Source organism: Oncorhynchus masou, chromosome 6 (genome assembly GCF_036934945.1).
Source record: "Oncorhynchus masou masou isolate Uvic2021 chromosome 6, UVic_Omas_1.1, whole genome shotgun sequence".
Taxonomy (NCBI): domain Eukaryota; kingdom Metazoa; phylum Chordata; class Actinopteri; order Salmoniformes; family Salmonidae; genus Oncorhynchus; species Oncorhynchus masou.
In genome coordinates this window covers 67251788-67271040 of record NC_088217.1, presented here as the reverse complement: position 1 = coordinate 67271040, position 19253 = coordinate 67251788, and the positions used below count along the sequence as shown (strand labels likewise).

Here is a 19253-nt window from a genome sequence, read left to right as displayed (position 1 = left end):
TTTGTTAAGTTGCTCTGGACAATAGCGTCTGCTAAATGTCAATGTAAGTGCAATGCTCTTTTTCTCTCCAGCTTTTTGTTGGCCTGTCCTTCCCCTACGAAGGCCCCGCCCCGCTAGAGGCCATAGCCAATGGCTGTGCCTTCCTCAACCCCAAGTTCACCCCGCCCAAGAGCAGCAAGAACACGGACTTCTTCAAGGGCAAGCCCACCCTGAGAGAGGTGAGATGGCGCCACTCTGCCCAGAGACAACCGGTCAAAGTCTGTTTGTGTGTGTGTGTGTGTGAGAGAGAGAAATAATCTAGTCCTCTATTCACTTCTGTGCTGTTACCTCCCCTTTCTTTTATTCATGATAGGTCCTCTGTAATAAGTCTGTCTGGTGTTTGACGGATAGGGTCTAGTTTGTGGAGCGCGTGCACACAGTTCGTTCTTCATCTGTGATGTGACTCGACTTCAATGCACTCCTGTTGAAGTGAACTACTGTGTCATGTCTGTTTTGATTCTGTCCCGTGTTTCTGTTTTTAGCCTGCCAATATATATATTGTGTGTTTTCTTCAGCTTGCCAAAAGTATTTTATTTATGGCAGTCGAAGAAATTCTATAAAAATGTGTTCCCATGCAGTTGACGTCCCAGCACCCCTATGCTGAGGTGTATATTGGCCAGCCCCACGTCTGGACGGTGAACATCGACAACCCTGCGGAGGTGGACAGAGCCATCCGCTCAATCCTCAGTCAGAAGGTACACACACACACACACAATACATGTTTCCCTGCTTGTCTTCTCTCCTTTCTATTCTTTTAGCACAGTCTGAAATGAAAACTCTCCCAGTCTCATTCCCTAAAGCCTCGGGTGCACAAACGATTGTACCAGTCAGGGAAGCAGAGAGCGTGATCACAAATTCCATGGGGGCTCAATTAGAATAGATGAATAAGAGGAATTCACAGAGAGAGGAATTGAGAATAGCAAAGTGAGAGCTTTTCTTTCTCTCTCCCCTCACTGGGCCCGTGCATATATAAGTCCAGGGGCAAGCAGCCCTCGTGGTTGTGTCCCCCAATAGCACCCTATTCCCTATATAGTGCACTACTCTATGGGCTCTGGTCAAAAGTAGTGCGCTAGGATTAGGGAATATGGTGCCATTGGGGACACAGACCTCGTGTGCTTCTGCATGGGTGCCCGAACAATGGGTTTGTTCATTAGAGAAGGCTACTGTGTCTCGTATGGTTTCTGACCAGTGTCCAAACCAACAGCCCTCAGATTAATTTTCTCTCTCTGGATGTGCCCCAATGGCACCCTGTTCCCTTTTTATAGTGCACTACTTTTGGGCTCAGGCTCTGGTCAAAAGTAGTGTATTATATAGGGAATAGGGTGTGATTTATCATACACCCTTTGTCTCCGCTCTCTACGGCTGAGAGCATCGAATGTTATTCCACGAATCACAAATTGATCTCAAAGGTTAGTTGACCAATTACAGAGTTTCACGGCAGCGTATCTGAAGTTGTTTCGATGGAACAAGGATGCAGCTCAGTAGTTTGTCTCATTGAGTTTTGCTCTGTTGACTGCAGAACATAATGACTATAGTGTGTGTGTGGAGTTTTCGCTGATATCCTCGGCGCTACTGTGGGTGGTTGTGTATATATTTCAGGAATGTGTCTGTCTAGAAGACCTCAGTCAGGGTTGGATAGTTTTGAAGCGCACACACACATACCCCTCTTTCTTTTTTTCTTTCCTTCTTTTTTTCTCTCCTCTCCTCTCCTCTCACTGACCCGCTACGGTACCTGTCCCACCATAGACACGTACTCTTAGCAAGCTGACTGGCATTCTACAGCCTATAAAGTGCTTTACGTCCCGCTGTAGCCTGACTCTGTGGTTACTATCCTCAGATCGAGCCCTACCTGCCCTACGAGTTCACCTGTGAGGGGATGCTGCAAAGAGTCAACGCCTTCATTGAGAATCAGGTACGGCCTCGCTATAACTGTCCTCTCCATTCTCCTGGACAGCCGTCCGAGCCTTTACACACTATTGTGCCCGACCCTAACTGTCATTCTTTTGGCTCGCTTTTCCAGTGAGTACAGTTCGGTACAAGATCAGCATAGTTTTGTTACACACTGCTTATGTCTGGCGTGGTTTAGGCAGGGCGTGACTAGCTAACTATGCCTCTCTGATGGCCGAGGCGGACTGTATGCCTCTCTGATGGCCGAGGCGGACTGTATGCCTCTCTGATGGCCGAGGCGGACTGTATGCCTCTGATGGCCGAGGCGGACTGTATGCCTCTCTGATGGCCGAGGCGGACTGTACGCCTCTCTGATGGCCGAGGTGGACTGTATGCCTCTCTGATGGCCGATGCGGACTGTATGCCTCTCTGATGGCCGAGGCGGACTGTATGCCTCTCTGATGGCCGATGCGGACTGTATGCCTCTCTGATGGCCGAGGCGGACTGTATGCCTCTCTGATGGCCGAGGCGGACTGTATGCCTCTCTGATGGCCGATGCGGACTGTATGCCTCTCTGATGGCCGAGGCGGACTGTACGCCTCTCTGATGGCCGAGGCGGACTGTACGCTCTGATGGCCGGCGGACTGTACGCCTCTCTGATGGCCGGGCGACTGGCGCCTCTCTGATGGCCGAGGCGGACTGTACGCCTCTCTGATGGCCGAGGCGGACTGTACGCCTCTCTGATGGCGGCGGACCGTACGCCTCTCTGGCCGAGGCGGACCGTACGCCTCTCTGATGGCCGAGGCGGACCGTACGCCTCTCTGATGGCCTGATGGAGGCGGACCGTACGCCTCTCTGATGGCCGAGGCGGACCGTACGCCTCTGATGATGGGCCGTACGCCTCTCTGATGGCGGACCGTACGCCTCTCTGATGGCCGAGGCGGACCGTACGCCTCTCTGATGGCCGAGGCGGACCGTACGCCTCTCTGATGGCCGAGGCGGACCGTACGCCTCTCTGATGGCCGAGGCGGACCGTACGCCTCTCTGATGGCCGAGGCGGACTCGCGCCAGGGCCCGTATTAACAAAGTATCTCAGAGTAGGAGTGCTCGGATCAGTTTTACAGCATCATTAATAAGAGGGGTGACCTGATCCTAGATCAGTATTCCTACTCTGAGACGCTTCTTGATTACAGGCCCAGGTATGTTTAACGGGCCAGCTTGGCTCCCCATTAACGAACTGAGCCTTACTTTCTTTCAATATTGTCCATTTTAGTATCTTAGTGTGGAAAGGGTGTCAGAGCCTCTGGAGTATTCTACAGTGCACTTTCACTGGGGGAAAAAAGGATCGCCGTCCTGTTTCAGGTTAGAGCCCAGATGGCCTCTCCTTCTCCTACCACCTCTCTATTTGTCATGCCCATGCATACTATATCTCCTGTCTTGCAGGGTGTACCATCTTTCTATAAGGTTCTTATCTCGGTGTTGACTTTGTAGCTACTGATGACAGCCCGCAGCTGCTTCTCTCTTCGCCGACTGTGAACAGATTGGGTTCCGAATGTATCTTTTCAGCAGAGTTTTTTAAAGTTGGAAGGGGTGACAGACTTGGCTCTGTGTCCGTTGCTCCCTCGGTGTCTCTCTCCCTCTGCATCTGTCCTGCTGCACTTTGTGACAACTGCTGATGTGAAAAGATTTTTTTAAAAAGGGCTTTCTAAAAATACATTTGATTGAGCCTGTCTGCATGAAGAGACGTCCCTATGCAGACTTGTCATCTCCCAAAAGGGTCCCATGCCAGCCCTGGGAAATAGGTCTCAGGAGAAATGTCACTTTACACACCCCGAACAAACAAGCTGTCAAATAGTGTGCCGTCTGTCCTACCGACGGATGTTGCTACAACAATGGCTACAGTGCAACCACAATATGAGCTGTTGTCATTCTTTGAATGCTACGGTTCCACGTTCTATCTGTCATTCACTCGTTCTTGTATTTTGACTATTCACGACGGATTGTGAAATGGCTCTCGTTTAACTCTCCGGTGTTCTCTCTCCCTGTCTCTCTCGCTCTCTCTCTCTCTCTCCCTCCCCGTTACCTTTCTCCCTCTCCCATCTCCCCCAATTCAACCCTTTCCTCTCTCCCTGTCTCTCTCGCTCTCTCTCTCTCTCTCCCTCCCCGTTACCCTTCTCCCTCTCCCATCTCTCCCAATTCAACCCTTTCCTCTCTCCCTGTCCCCCCCTTTAGGATTTCTGCCATGGCCAGGTGATGTGGCCTCCCCTCAGTGCTCTGCAGGTGAGGCTGGCTGAGCCGGGGAGCTCCTGTAAGCAGGTGTGTCAGGCAGAGCAGCTCATCTGCGAGCCCTCCTTCTTCCAGCACCTCAACAAGGACAAGGACCTGGCCCGGTTAGTGTGTGCACCTACAGTACACCTTAACCTGCACGGACACTTGTGCGCTTGCGCGCGCACACACACGCACAAATGCATGTCTGACACAGGCATTTTGCTTTCTACCCAGCAGATGGCAGTATAGCATAAATAGACGATCAATACCGGTCTGCTGCTGTGCTGAATTTGGTTCACTAGAGGTCGCACACAAGTTATTCCCTTTATGACGTTTCAGAGACAAAATGATAAGACCGATATCAGAGGGGAAACGTCATTTATTGCAGTTGTCAAATGTCAAGTTGAGCCATTTCAAATTCAACTCACTCATCGGTGTCAGCAGGGAATGGTTATCGAGACGTCAAGACTCAATGTAATTGCTGTATCAGGCTGTATCCAGGCCAGCTTCAGACACAGTGATGCTCAATCTGTCTGTCTGTCTGTCCTGACTGTGTCTGCCTGTCTTTCTACCTGCTTTGCCTGTCTGACCATGTCTGTCCATCTGTCTCTTTCTGTCTGTCTCTATGATATCCCAGATGTTTATGTACAGATACATTTTTACTTGTGTGTCTTTGTTCTGTGTATATTGTGTCTTTATGTACTCTTGGCAGCATAATTCATTTCCCTGTGTGGACAATGAAGTAGAATTTCATATTTCCCATTTTCTGTCTGAGGTTCGGCATGGACTGCCAGACGGTGGAGTCGTCGGGCGACACGGTGGTTCCTGCGTACAGCGACGCACGTCACCACTGCGTCTTCCAGTCGGACCTGCTGCTGTTCAGCTGCGCCGGCGCCCACCCCTCCCTCCAACGCGTCTGCCCCTGCCGGGACTACATGAAGGGCCAGGTGGCGCTGTGCAAAGGCTGCCTATAGCACCTGTCTGTCTGGGTGTGTGGAGAGGATCGAACTGGAGTGGATTGGACCCCGTACCCTTCCAGAGCGCTGCAGGGAATGGGCGGGTTGGGGATCTCTAGCTCTAACCACTCAGATGGCTTGGCTCCACACCTGCAGTCCTGCAGCCTCACTCATCCCACAGCCAGGCCTCTGGGGGGAGGAAGAGCAGCCTGGGAACCAGACAACCAGGAGACATCTCTATTATTTATGTCTGTTTTTAATCGCCTGAACTTTGACCTTTAAGGCATGTTGATCAGCTCGTCAGACAGACACAGCATCGGCAGCAAACTGTGGAAATTCAAATGGTGGACAGAAAGAGGCCAGTGAGCTATATACATACTCTGGGGAACTAGGAATGTCAATGGAAACGTTTTCTGTAAGGCACCGGGCAGGAGGAAAGGAGGGTACAGAAAAAAGAGACATTGCGCATCGGCCTGAATTACTTGAATCAATGGGAGTCGCTGTATATTTGAGGCAGAGCGCATGGCAACAGAGCTCACTACTGCCCCTTGGATGTGTGGCAGTGGGTGGTACTGCAGTTGTGGCCCAGTGACTCCACCCACTGTATCTCTCCAAGCTTGTAGTCGCATCGTGGGACCAACGAGCTGGTGTGTCGCCACACTCGGCATGCTTTCCTCTCTGCCCCCTGTCCCCTTTTTATCTTTGAACTCTTTTAGCTATGTCGGTTTGCACTGGAGACCCATAAGAGGCCATCCCCAGGCAGTAAAGCTCTGTTTCAATGTCCACACTAGCGTACTACTTAGGATGAAGCAATGCACAGGGCATGTATTCTGAATGGTATGCTCCAATGGAAAGTGTCCCCTAGACCCTGATCTATGGTCAGTTTTGCATTTCCCTTATTTATGGTTATGATTGGGGGAGTGGAAGCTGATCCTAGATCTGTACCTAGGGGAAACTTGATCAAAAGGAACACTAGTGTGAAGAAGAAGATGACGGCAGAGCCAGTTTTACACTGTAACTGTACCGCTCCCCATCGTCGCGTCTGGACAGGGGAGCGGGTCAGATGTAGATATAATGTTGATTTTTAAATGTTCTAAATCGCAAATCATTTTTAATCCTGAGGCATTGTCCCTCGTGGTCATTCCCAACTACACCTCACACACACACACCGTCCAGCATGGCTCCTCTGTAGCCCTGCATGGTAGATTGCCCCTCCTCATGTTCCCAATGTACAGACTTAAAGGCTGAGTTTTCGAAATCGCACACATTCACAGCCACACACACACACACACACACCTGACTGACCGGTTGGAATGTGCTGGGGATAAGAGGTGTGTGCAAAATAATTGCCAGTAGCTAATGAAAATAAGAATTAGTCATTGATCAATTTCAATCAAATGTATCAAAAAAATCTAAAAGCATTATCAGGTCAGATCAGTCACATGTGACAGTGATGACATAGTGTGGTACTGTTCTGTAGACAGTAGAACATCATCACAGCTGTAGTGGGAAAGGGCCCCTCTGGCAGATCAAACATCAGTCCGCTTAATCACCAGTATCACATAGGACCGTTGCCTTGACCACCATAGAATTTAGAATACGTTCCCAATAACTCTAAAGAGATATATTGATCATGAGTACTTGTATTATAGATATTTAAAACCTTTATGTATACAGTCGACCCGAAAGATACACACACACACACACACACACACACACACACACACACACACACACAAACATAATTTCTATGGATGCACTGTAAGTTATAGCTCTTGACAGAGCAACACACACACACAACGGCAACTTTACTTGTTTCCTTCATTTGGAGATCGTTTAGGATCCTAATTTGCCTGCCAATTCTTTTTCTTTTTTTAACGTGTCAATAAAAGCTTGAATTAGTAGTCCTTGTTGTGAATGGAAATAATGCACTACTTTAACCTAATTTACTGAAGTTTAACAACATATATGACTAATACTGTATATTCTTCATATGGGTTTTAAACGATTTTAAATGTGTTTTATATACAGATCTTTCTCTGTTTGCTGAATTGTTTCTTTTTATTTATAGAAAAGGAGATTTCTTTTTACAGAGGGTCATTTTATTTATGGAAGAAATAATATAAAGTGAACACGTGTACATTCAAGTGGATGGATTAGACGGGAGTTGTTTGTCCCATCTGACTCCAACCTCCAGCAACAGTGATGAGAGAGAATGAGGAATGGCAAAGATAATATCCAAATGCTTTGGCAACATGGCTGCAAAAGGAATAGGGTGTCATTTCAGACACGCCTTGAGACCGTCCACTTAGACACTGACGAAACGTGTTGGACTGGACAGTAGTGACATAGGCGTCTCGCTCCTCTCATCACTGTGTTTTCGGGGTGATGACGATGACATCGGGACAAAAAGCAGCGCGCACACATTTTTTAATTTTTATTGTAAATGCCAGCAAAGAACCTCGTGTTGTTTTTTATTTTCAGATCTTAATGCAAACCATTTGCACATTTTGTAAATATAGATACGTTGTCTTTTAGATGGTCACTTACGTTTTATGACGAGCCCCCCTCCCCCCTCCGTACTGTCCAGATCAGTTTTGATTACATTTGTGTATACGATCTGCAGCCAAGCTACCGTTTTAAAAAGTACATGACGTGCCTTTTGATGGTTATTACTAGACCGTTTATTGTACCTGCCCTATTGATCAACCGGACCTAGTGCCAGAGAGAATTGTTAGTTGAGATCTCATACTTTGCTCGAAGGATAATGCTTCTTATAACATTTACTGTAAAGGTAAAACAGTAATTGTATGTGTTGGACTTAGTGGTTAAAACACGTCTCTTAATGCTGTTGGGGACATGTTTAGCGAAGGCTTTTAGTGGGGTAAAATGCAGCATATGAAAGATTCAGCCTTGTTCTGCTCATATTAGAGTCAGGCTTATTTTGAGTATGTTGTCAACTGTTTCCTTCCTTTCATTGGTTGTCATGTATACACAGAGGGATCTTGAGAACCAACATTAAATAGCCTCTGTAAATTGTCTTTTTAAATTGGTTTGTCCCAAAACGGTTAATGGAACACTAAATACGATAGCTGAAAGGAAGATGTGTTATGGGCATGAGAAAATGTCCTTATGTCTCTTTTAACTCAACATCGAATGTCTCCGTAGTCAAAATCTGCATTTTGCATTCATGTGTATCCATTATGACTTTTCTTTTTCAATCTCAACCTTGTTTTAAGCCAATCATGGAAAAGCTAAAAGCAGCGATTGTTATGGGACTAAATTATGACTGTACAAAAAATGATACATTTTGTTTTCACCGTTGCAGACAATTTAAGGGGGATATAACTTTATTTTTCAATAAACCTTTTTCTGTGACAAATGGGTCTGTCTTGTGTGTTTTATCGAAATGTACATTGTTTACACTACAGGCATAACATTTACATTCACACATAAAACTACGCACTTCATGACTGAGTGGCCTACATTGTCCTGAGGCTCAACTGTGCGTGTCTGTTTGCAAACTGTAGTAGTCCACCTTTCTGTTGAAATGTTTCCCTAACAGATGATTGTGTAAAGCCTATGCAAATCTTAACTGCTGCCATCTCAAAAACGTTGAGACCACTGAACCACGTTGTGCATACATTACAAACCAAATCATTTGAGGATTCGATTCAATCCGTAGCGCTGAAGTTCCACGTTGAAGCCTGATTGCCTTTAAATGTCAATGTTCCCGCGTTAGTGGAGATTCACGGTAAACTCTGCTGCATACAGTATGTCGGCCCAATGGGAAATTACTTTTACATTTCAAGCAAGCTTATATGGCTGAACATCGGCAATACGGATTGATTCCTGCCCTGAGTTTTGTGTGATTACTGTTCAAAGTAGGAGCTCAAATAAACTGTTTTGCTGTACCTTAAAAATATATATATTCCTGTTTCGTGTCCTTTAAGTCATGCAAATTAAAACATACAGTGGGGCAAAAAAAGTATTTAGTCAGCCACCAATTGTGCAAGTTCTCCCACTTAAAAAGATGACAGACCTGTAATTTTCAACTAGCAACAGTGTGTGGAAACCTTGTGAAGACTTACAGAAAACATTTGACCTCTGTCATTGCCAACAAAGGGTATATAACAAAGTATTGAGAAACTTTTGTTATTGACCAAATACTTATTTTCCACCATAATTTGCAAATAAATTCATAAAAAATCCTACAATGTGATTTTCTGGATTTTTTTTCTCATTTTGTCTGTCATAGTTGAAGTGTACCTATGATGAAATTTACAGGCCTCTCATCTTCTTAAGTGGGAGAACTTGCACAATTGGTGGCTGACTAAATACTTTTTTGCCCCACTGTATTTAAATGTTTTCCAATTGAAAACAAAAAGTTGTGTTTCTTCTTGGCCAAGTTCTGGTAATCACTCCTAGTTTCTGTCCGTTTTCTTACATTTGGTGCCTGCTGAACGCAACCCCCGCTCTCCCAAAAAGTAAAGTTCTCTCAGATGTGTAGAAACACCCCTAACACGTTAGGGGTGTTACAGTGAGTTTAATGTGTAAATAATATACACATACTGCAGCAAGCATAGACCTCATATGAACCATAAATACTGAATTTCTGTGAACACATTACCAACTACACTAGACATTAAGAAGAGAATCACAAACGACCGCATTTCCAACTGTTTACAAGAGCAATTCCCTGCAAGTAAACTTTCAAAGTTTATATTCTCATTTCCAGAATTCTGGGGTCTGTTCAGATGAGTGCAATGTTATACAATATCCATATTAATATGTAATTATCATAGAAATGCATTTTGTAGAAGCAGAAATTATTTTCTGTCTTGTAAAATTATGCATCATGTCAGCTCTAATCATTACATTTCTTTCTGCAATGTTCTGAGCAGTTTACTTACAGAATGTGCCCCAGTTCAATGGTTAAGGCTGTTTCTGTGCAGTGCAATTGTGGCTTGGAAAGGATGACATTTCCATCTGCTAATAAATTATATGCCTCCTTTGATACCTCACTGTCTTTGATTGGTGTCTGAGACCAGCGAGCCATGTAGACCCAAAGGCCAGACAGATGTTGATATTTAGTCATTTCATCTTACCGTCCAAGCGCATTGTTTGCAGCCAGTATCCACCAGCCTACCAGACACCCCGCAGCCCCCACAAGCTCTGAGGGACCATGTGCCTGACATCGGTCTACTTTTATTTAACACATACTTTTGACAGTAACCCTTCTAAAAGTACCTTATAAACCTTTTTCATTGCCATGTGTACTAGGACGTTAAGTGTTTGTTTCTTGGGCTTCAGGAATGTGACTGAAAAAGTGCCTCCCAACTGGGCACACACTGGTTGAATCGACTTTGTTTCCATGTCATTTCAATTAAATTAGGTTGAACTAACGTGGAATAAGTGTTGAATTGATGTCTGTGCCCAGTGGGTCAGACCATGAAACAAAACCTTGCTGGGGTCCAGAGAAACTGCGTATCCCCCCGTTGACGGTTCGTACATAAAACATTCTCTATTCATGCTAATGCTTCTTCATGTTGCTCCCTGCGTTCAGCCAGGGGTAAACAACAGACTGCTGCAAACGGATTGGCTGAACACGATACGCCACATCCAGGACTACCATTCCTAGGCATTTATGTAGCATTAGCCACTCTAGCATGATATTTCATAAAGTACATATTTCCCCCACCTTTAAATATAGTTAAGGAGGAAATCGCCACCTTTGAAGCCTGAGTAGAGGATGTTTAAGGTACGAACTGTCCACGAGGGATACGCAGTTTCCAACAATGCGTTTGGAAGGGAAGATGAAACGACTCAATATCGCCTCCTGCTGGCCGTTGGGCTAAGAGCCATGGTGCTCCAATGAGCCTGTCACGTTCCAGGCCGACTACATTGCAGACATGCATTGGATTAACCAATGGTTGTGTGCCACGTCATCGGCTGCAGAGTCGGGTATCAGATGAATCCATCATGTGATGTGGTAAACTGATATTCTGGTTAGGCGTTGTGACATCTGGCATGCTTCTGCAACGTAGTCAGCCTGGAACGCAGCCATAAATTTAGGGGGTTGCGTTAGTATCCATCCTTTATGACTGAAAACAGTTACAGAAAACAAAAGGTTACAGTGGTGCAACTCTTGCTCAATCACATTATCGAAGTGAATTGAAACCCATCCTAGATCCTGAACTTAGTAGTCTAATGACACTTTCCTTTGAGAAGACAAACATTGACTTAGCTTAAGCACTCTTAATACAGAACAACACCGCAACCGATTATCTAGCAAGTCTACTCTCTGCTTAAATTGGCAATACCAATGTAAACATATCAACTTATATTACAATATGTACAAGAATTCATTGCTATGTACAAAAGGTTGGTAAGAATTAGAGTCAGGCCATGATTCAATACAGAGTATGTTATAGTGCAGCACAGTTGACATGCAACAATGCCCCTTTTTATTTTACCCCCTTTTTCCCCCCAATTTCGTAGTATCCAATTATTAGTCGTTACTATCTTGTCTCATCGCTACAACTCCCATACCGGCTCGGGAGAGACAAAGGCCATGCATCCTCCATAACACAACCCGACCAAGCCGCACTGCTTCTTAACACAGCGCGCATCCAACCCAGAAGCCAGCCGCACCAATGTGTCGGAGGAAACACGTGCAACCTTGGTTGGCAGTGCACTGCGCCCGGCCCGCCACAGGAGTCGCTGGTGCGCGATGAGGCAAGGATATCCCTACCGGCCAAGCCCTCTCTAACCCGGACGACACTGGGCCAATTGTGCGTCGCCCCACGGACCTCCCAGTCACGGCCGGCTGCGACGGAGCCTGGGCGCGAACCCAGGGTCTCTGGTGGCACAGCTGGCGCTGCGATGCAGTGCCCTAGACCACTACGCCACCTGGGAGGCCCCAATGCCCCTTTTAAAGGCAATTTCCCTGGCGTTCGTGGAGATCGCATTTAAGGCAAATGCTGCGAATGTCTGCTCAAGTGTAAGTTAACTTTAAAAAGTGCATTTTTGTCTGTCCAGTGCACTGCTCTATAACGAGCCTCGGATTGAATCCTGGTCTAAAAAGCCATTTGGAGCGAGTACAATGACCCGTCCCATCTGTAAACAAAAATCCCTTTCTGTATGTACAAAAATGTATTTTGTATTATAGTGCACAATAATAACTAATGTCTTATTGACAACTTTCATTGGTACAGTATTCTGAAAGACTGAATCGGTATGCACAGCTTGAAGGCTCGATTTCAATCATCTTCCTTTAGGGCTCTATTCAATCTGTATCCTGAAGCATTACTGATTTCAAGGTCATTTCCTATTGAGTCCACATCTGCAGTGTTTACCGTGAATGCAGTCTCCGCCAACCCGGGAACATTGCCTTCAATCATGCTGTAATGCTGAATTTCCGCGATTCGGATTGAATAGAGCCCTTAAGTGCACTCCTTGTGCAATGGGTCAACATTGAATTGCTGTATGTCAACACTGCATGCATGTAATTGTATAATGTCAACATTGTATTCATGTAATTCACATAACAATGATTTATGTGGATTCTTTTCATTTTGTAAACCACATACACTACATATACAAAAGCATGTGGACACCCCTTCAAATTAGTGGATTTGGCTATTTCAGCCACACGTGTTGCTGACAGGTGTAGAACACACAGCCATGCAATCTCCTTAGACAAACATTGGTCGTAGAATGGCCTTACTGAAGAGCTCAGTGACTTTCAACGTGGCACCGTCATAGGATGCCACCTTTCCAACAAGTCAGTTTGTCAAACTTCTGCCCTGCTGTAACTACCCCGGTCAGCTGTAAGTGCTGTTATTGTGAAGTGGAAACGTTTAGGAGAAACAATGGTAATGTGCTGTCCTCGATTGCAACACTCACTACCGAGTTCCAAACTGCCTTTGGAAGCAACGTCAGCACAAGAACTGCTTATCGGGAGCTTCATGAAATGGGTTTCCATGGCCGAGCAGCCGCACACAAGCCTAAGATCACCATGCGCATTGCCAAACATCGGCTGGAGTGGTGTAAATCTCGCCGCCGTTGGACTCTGGAGCAGTGGAAACGCTTTTTCTGGAGTAATGAATCATGCTTCACCATCTGGAAGTCCGACAGACTAATCTGGATTCGGCGGATGCCAGGAGAACGCTACCTGCCCCAATGCATAGCGCCAACTGTAAAGTTTGGTGGAGGGGGAATAATGATCTGGGGCTGTTTTTCATGGTTCGGGCTAGGCCTCTTAGTTCCAGTGAAGGGAAATCTTCAGCATACAATGACATTCTAGACAATTCTGTGCTTCCAACTTTGTGGCAACAGTTTGGGGAAGTCCCCTGTTTCAGCATGACAATGCTGCCGTACACAAAGTGAGGTCCATACAGAAATGGTTTGTTGAGATCGGTGTCTAAGAACTTGACTGGCCTGCACAGAGCCCTGACCTCAACCCCATGTAACACCCTTGGGATGAATTGGAATTCAAACTGCGAGCCATGCCTAATCGCCCAACATCAGTGCCTGATCTCACTAATTCTCTTGTGGCTGAATGGAAGCAAGTCCCCCCAGCAATGTTCCAACATCTAGTGGAAAGCCTTCCCAGAAGATTGGAGGCTGTCATAGCAGGAAAGGGGGGACCAACTCCATATTAATGCCCATGGTTTTGGAATGAGATGTTCGATGAGCAGGTGTCCACATAATTTTGGTCATGTAGTGTATATCCTACATATATAATTACATCCAGCGTGGCAGATTGTGAAAGCTTTAAACAATATCATTGTATATGGTATATTTACTCGCCAGGACGACCGTATTACCCCCATCAGACTTGATTAAGGAATTAGATAAGGAAGAGAGAATGGCCTAAAAAGGGATGATCTGTTGTGCTCAAGCCAACAGACTTGGCTGTGGTGCACAGAAAAAGACTTGTTTTAATTCCAGCGCAGTAATCTCTGGCTAGAGTCTGTCTCCAGTCATGTTGTCTGTTGATGGTCTGCCATTGGCTTTTATTCAACACCCCTTAATGTGGCCCTCTTAAGCAATACAGCAAACACAGATTCCATACATGAGTTGTTGACAGGGACATTTGTGCTTTCATATTCACTAATCAAATGATACAGGTTTTGTCCCAAATATCACCCTATTCCCTATAGTGCACTACTTTTGACCAGGACCCATAGTGCCTATGTAGGGACTAGGGTGCCATTTGGGACACAATCCATTGATAAGAGTCGTCTGTCATGTTGTTATTGCACATAGTGTACTGCTATACTATACTATTGTGTCTACAATTGATAATACAATGGGCATCTCAGAAATCAATTTCCCCTGCTGATTTTTTGGGGGATAGCAAACATGCCCTATAGTTACGAATAGTAGAAACTATTGTATAATTTACCTGTTACTACATCACGATTACATAAACGCAACACACCTACTTTGAGCAGTGGTGTCAAACAGAAATAGGCTGTTTGTGTGTGCCAAATGCCACCCTATTTCCTACATAGTGCACTTTTTATGGGCCCCGGTCAAAAGTAGTGCGCTATAAAGGGAATAGGGTGGTCAAAAGTAGTGCACTATAAAGGGCATAGGGTGCCATTGGGGACACACCCAGTGTTACTGAACAAAAGAAAAAGCCTATTAGAAACCTTTGAAATCCCATAAGGACTGAGATGCATATCTGAATCAGCCATCTTGTCCAAGTGGAGATGGAGATATGAACACCAGACTGTAATCAGTGGACAATGTGCAGTGCCTTTGTAGCGGCAGTGGCATAATTTCCTGACGACTCAGCAGCCCACATTCTTCGGTCTGTCCTTCCGCCTCCCCCTGCTTCGGCAGAGGAGGAGAAACATCGAGGGAAACCTCCTCCGTCTTCCCTTTGACTTCGTAATGACTCCTATGGACGGATCAGGTTCGGAGTCAAGAGAGAGACAGGGGGAACGCTGCAGAATGGACCACTTGTGTCTCACTAAAATGCCACTGGGCTGGCACCGTGAGGTCTAAATCAATCAATAGGTTTGTCATGGTGACTGGAGAGATCTACCAGGAAGAATGGAGCTGAGCAGGATAGGGACTGGGCGTAGATATACATATCCTAGAACAGACACTGGACGTACACATACTGTATATAACCTAGAACCCATCCCCCACTGAGCCCTCGCTGCCCTTCCCGTGGTCTTCTGTCACTCAAAGCGCTCGTAGTTCCTCGTCTGTCGCACTCGAGGGACCATATCAACCAGCAGCCTGTGACAGGAAAGAGACATTCACATTAATGAAATCGCTAACATACGCAGGCACACACACACACACACACACACACACACACACACACACACAGGGAGAGATGCAAATGAATTTCATTGCCAATATTAAATGAGTGAAAACTGTCGTTCCTTGTAGTGGAAGTTCAGAATGTGTTGAGTAACTGAATCTATCACGTCTGATTATTTGAGTACATTTGTCTAACCACTGCAGCTGCTTTTATTGGTGCATTTGTTGATGCACTCTGTGGTGTCATGTTTGGATTTCTTTCTCCCCCGAGTCTCTTTCATGATTGGAATGCTCCCTGGGACAGAACACTGCCAAGCCTGGTGAAAGGATGCACTGCCAGTGTAGTGCATTGTTTCCCATAGGATTTTCTTCAGCGGCAGTGGAAAAGTTAGCGTAAGGGGGGGTTGTGGTAGTGGGAGTCTCCCATGGCGCCGTCTGTGACCACATTTCTTTGAGGCCGTCCTCTTGGCCTCCCCAATTTTCGCTGTTTCAAAGCTAATTTTCTGCAGTTCTACACATTTTGCAATGGGGGTGGAGAGAACATTTTACAGTTTTAAAGTTAGTTTACTGCAATTCTACACGTTTTGTCAAAGGAATGAGAGGGAAAAAAACTACAATTTTAAAGATAATTCCATGCATTTCTACACATTTTGTCATGGTTTATGCTATCTGAGTGACTCAAACATAACAACATTAATGGGTGGCCCATGCCATGACATGTTTGTAATTTTAGATTCTCCCTGACTGTCTGGCACCTCCTACCATACTCCGTTCAAAGGCACTTAACTCTTTTGTCTTGCCCATTCACTTTCTGAATGGCATAATCCATCTCTCAATTGTCTAATGGCTTAAAAATCCTTCTTTAACCTATCTTCTTCCCTTCATCTACACTGATTGGAGTGGATTTAGTTTTCACCTGGATTCTATGTCTTGGAAAGAGCAGGTGTTCTTAATGTTTTGTACACTCAGTGTATATAGCTCCATTATCTTTTTAAATACTTTACATCTGGTTTTAGTTGTTTTCAGTGTAAACTTAAACATTTTACCATCACAAAAAAATATATATATATAATAAAAGAATATTAATTTTTCGTAGTGGCTGCCACAATTTAGAAGTGGCGGCCCGCCACTGCTAACTTAATATAGGGGAAACTCTGATAGTGGGTATAACATGTTCCCCTACCAATATGCATTGCCTAAAAGAGTCACCTAAAATATTCCTGGACTACGGTGGATGAATCCCAGGCTTGACCATAGGCCTGACTAACCTTGTAATCCACGATTAGTTGATATTCATGAAATCAAATTAAAAATGATTGTTTTATAAACCTTCATCTGTATTAATTTAATATGGGTCTGATGTCCATAATGAAGGCTGTGAGGTGCCTTCTCTTGTACAAATGAGTCAAACACTAAATGAATGAGTTTTGCTGTGTTTTCCATCTGTATCTAAGATGCAAACAGGTTGTGGTACATTGACAGAGTTTTCCAAACCCCAGGCATGTACTCTCCTGTACCTATTTGTTTTTCCATCTTTAAAGTTCTTCATTTGAGCAGCTATCAGTTTGAAAAGATCACGATTATAAGGATATGTTTTTAGGTCACAAACATAAATCTGTAATGATATGTCTATACATATAGCTATTAAATGCCCGGGCAAAATTGCCACCTAAAAGTCTGGAGATAAGGCATGGTTTGACAAGAAGTACAGGAGAGCTACGAGGAAGAAGCAAGACCTCTCCCGCCAGCTTCAGAAAAACAACACTGCTAACAACCATTTAAAATATGCCCAAACAAGACACTCCTACAACCAGGCTGAGAAGCAGGCTAGAAGGAACAGCAACGTCAAACTCAATGAGGAGCTTACTGATAAGACCTTAACCAGTAGGAAATGGTGGAAGCATGTCAACTCCCTGTCTGGGGGAGCTGCAAATTCCCTGGACAGACGCCCCCCTACAATCTGCTGTTTGAGTATGGAACTGCCTCACCGAAGACATCGTTGCTGAAATCACTGACACTGTTCTTCAGGCAATTCAAATGCCCAGCAGATGCCTATCTCCTAACTTCCCCACGCGCCTTGTAGGATTGAGTCCTTGGGCTGCAGTAAACCAATGATTATGTCAATTGGATGTTGTCTGATATTGCTTTTGTTCACAATTGCACCCAATAACAAGAAAAAAAAAGAAAAAAAAGATGGGATAGCTAATTTAAGGTGGTTCAATACTGATGACGATTCTTAAACCAGTATCATCCAATACCGATATGAAAGCTGATATACCATGCCATCCAGACAGATACCGCCAAAAACAGAGTTTTTCAAGAATATTTCGTAATTGTCATTATAATTCACCAGTAGTGCTGTCAGGGGACCATTTGAATCCCTCTCTCCCTCCAATGATAGCATATTAGTGTGACACTTTTGCAATGTTCTATATTTCCATAGTTCCTCTTTTAGTTTTCTTCAGCTCATTAGTTTCCTCTCGGTCAATGTAAATATGCTCAAATGTGTTTTCCTGCATATATCCATTGTAAATAGTTAATACCTGAGCGACACCTGAAACCCCTGGCGGCGTGTCCGGCGTTTGAGCACCTGGACGCTGCCAGAGAAGATATCACTACGAGAGATCCTTCTGCATGCTCCATCCACCGCGAGGCAGAGAGACTGGAACAGCCTGTGAAGATACTAGCGGGATCTATGGTGGGATTCACCACAGTCTTCAGTACCTAGTTTCTGGAATTGTAATTGAAGTTCGCAGCTAGAGCTCATCTCCGCCTTTTATCTGATAGTGGGGTAGACTGTATCCAGCAGCATGTCAAACTCTTATTTGGATGAATTGTTTCTTCTACACCCAGATCATCCCTGCCCAGAGAGCTCTCTTCGCCTGGGTGAACTGGGACATGTTTATCGACAGGGTGTTGTTCAGTTGGTTTGGCTTTGCTGTTGAACTTTCAACTACAGTTTTTTTTTTCTCTCAAGATTTATCAGGAAAGACTAACAGCATTTAAACTGTACATCAACATATGGCCCTGCGTCAAGTCCTCCAAATGTCTTGTTTTGAAAATAATTTATACATTTTTTTTGAGTCTGTCTCATGGTTTGGTTGAGATGTGCTACAGTGTCATGGTTTGGTTGAGATGTGTTCTAGGGTGCGCTACCTGGGAAGACACACGAAAAGCATGAAAGAGAGCAGCAGCACCTTCTCCTCTCCCCGACTGCACAGTCAGATGAGGGTCACCATCGCTGGGATCATGCAAGGAAAGCTCTATTTCTTTGCCGCGCTGTGGTTCTACATTCATTGCTTCTGCGAGAATTTGTCCTCAACATACTTTGACATGACTATTCTATGGACAGTCGAGAAAAAAGGAAAGTGTATTAGGTCAAAATCTGTCAAATGTTAAATACCTTTCTATTTTTGGAAGCGTGTAATTGACACTACAGGCAAAAAAAATTGTTTAGGAGCAGTTGCTAACTAACTGTAAATAATTGTAGCTAGCTAACTAACTGTAAATAATTGTAGCTAGCTAACTAACTAAATAATTGTAGCTAGCTAACTAACTTGACTTACTGTGGGGGGAAACAATTTTTTAGTTAGCACCAAAAGTTTACAAGCGTATTGACCGTTTTGTTGTATGAATGTTGCATTCGGCCCCACCTGGAAAACAATCTAAGCGAAACACTGGCCATGTTCGTTTCGCATCATTCCCTTGGTCATAAAATGGTGAAATCGCCACCAACTGGGGCACCGGGCAATGTAGTTTCTACTCCAAGGTTCTTCTGAATGGTTACAATTTAAATAACAATATTTCTGATACTTA

At 44.8% G+C, this 19253-nt stretch overlaps 2 protein-coding genes across 3 annotated transcripts in view; one reads left to right on the top strand and one right to left on the bottom strand.

Annotated features, from left to right (window-relative positions):
• LOC135542474 (alpha-1,6-mannosylglycoprotein 6-beta-N-acetylglucosaminyltransferase A-like) overlaps positions 1 to 8532 on the top strand; it is a 115505-nt gene extending 106973 nt beyond the window's left edge. Inside the window, exons 13-17 of the mRNA XM_064969432.1 lie at positions 72 to 218; positions 618 to 734; positions 1877 to 1951; positions 4159 to 4316; positions 4970 to 8532. Coding sequence (XP_064825504.1) covers positions 72 to 218; positions 618 to 734; positions 1877 to 1951; positions 4159 to 4316; positions 4970 to 5168 — 696 coding nt within the window. The 3' untranslated portion in view covers positions 5169 to 8532. The remainder of the gene's footprint in view (positions 1 to 71; positions 219 to 617; positions 735 to 1876; positions 1952 to 4158; positions 4317 to 4969) is intronic.
• Positions 8533 to 9655: 1123 nt separating this feature from the next.
• LOC135542475 (transmembrane protein 163a) overlaps positions 9656 to 19253 on the bottom strand; it is a 44886-nt gene continuing 35288 nt past the window's right edge. For both annotated transcript variants that reach the window (XM_064969433.1, XM_064969435.1), the window contains exon 8: positions 9656 to 15410. In XM_064969433.1, the coding sequence (XP_064825505.1) occupies positions 15350 to 15410 (61 nt within the window). In that variant the 3' untranslated portion in view covers positions 9656 to 15349. The remainder of the gene's footprint in view (positions 15411 to 19253) is intronic.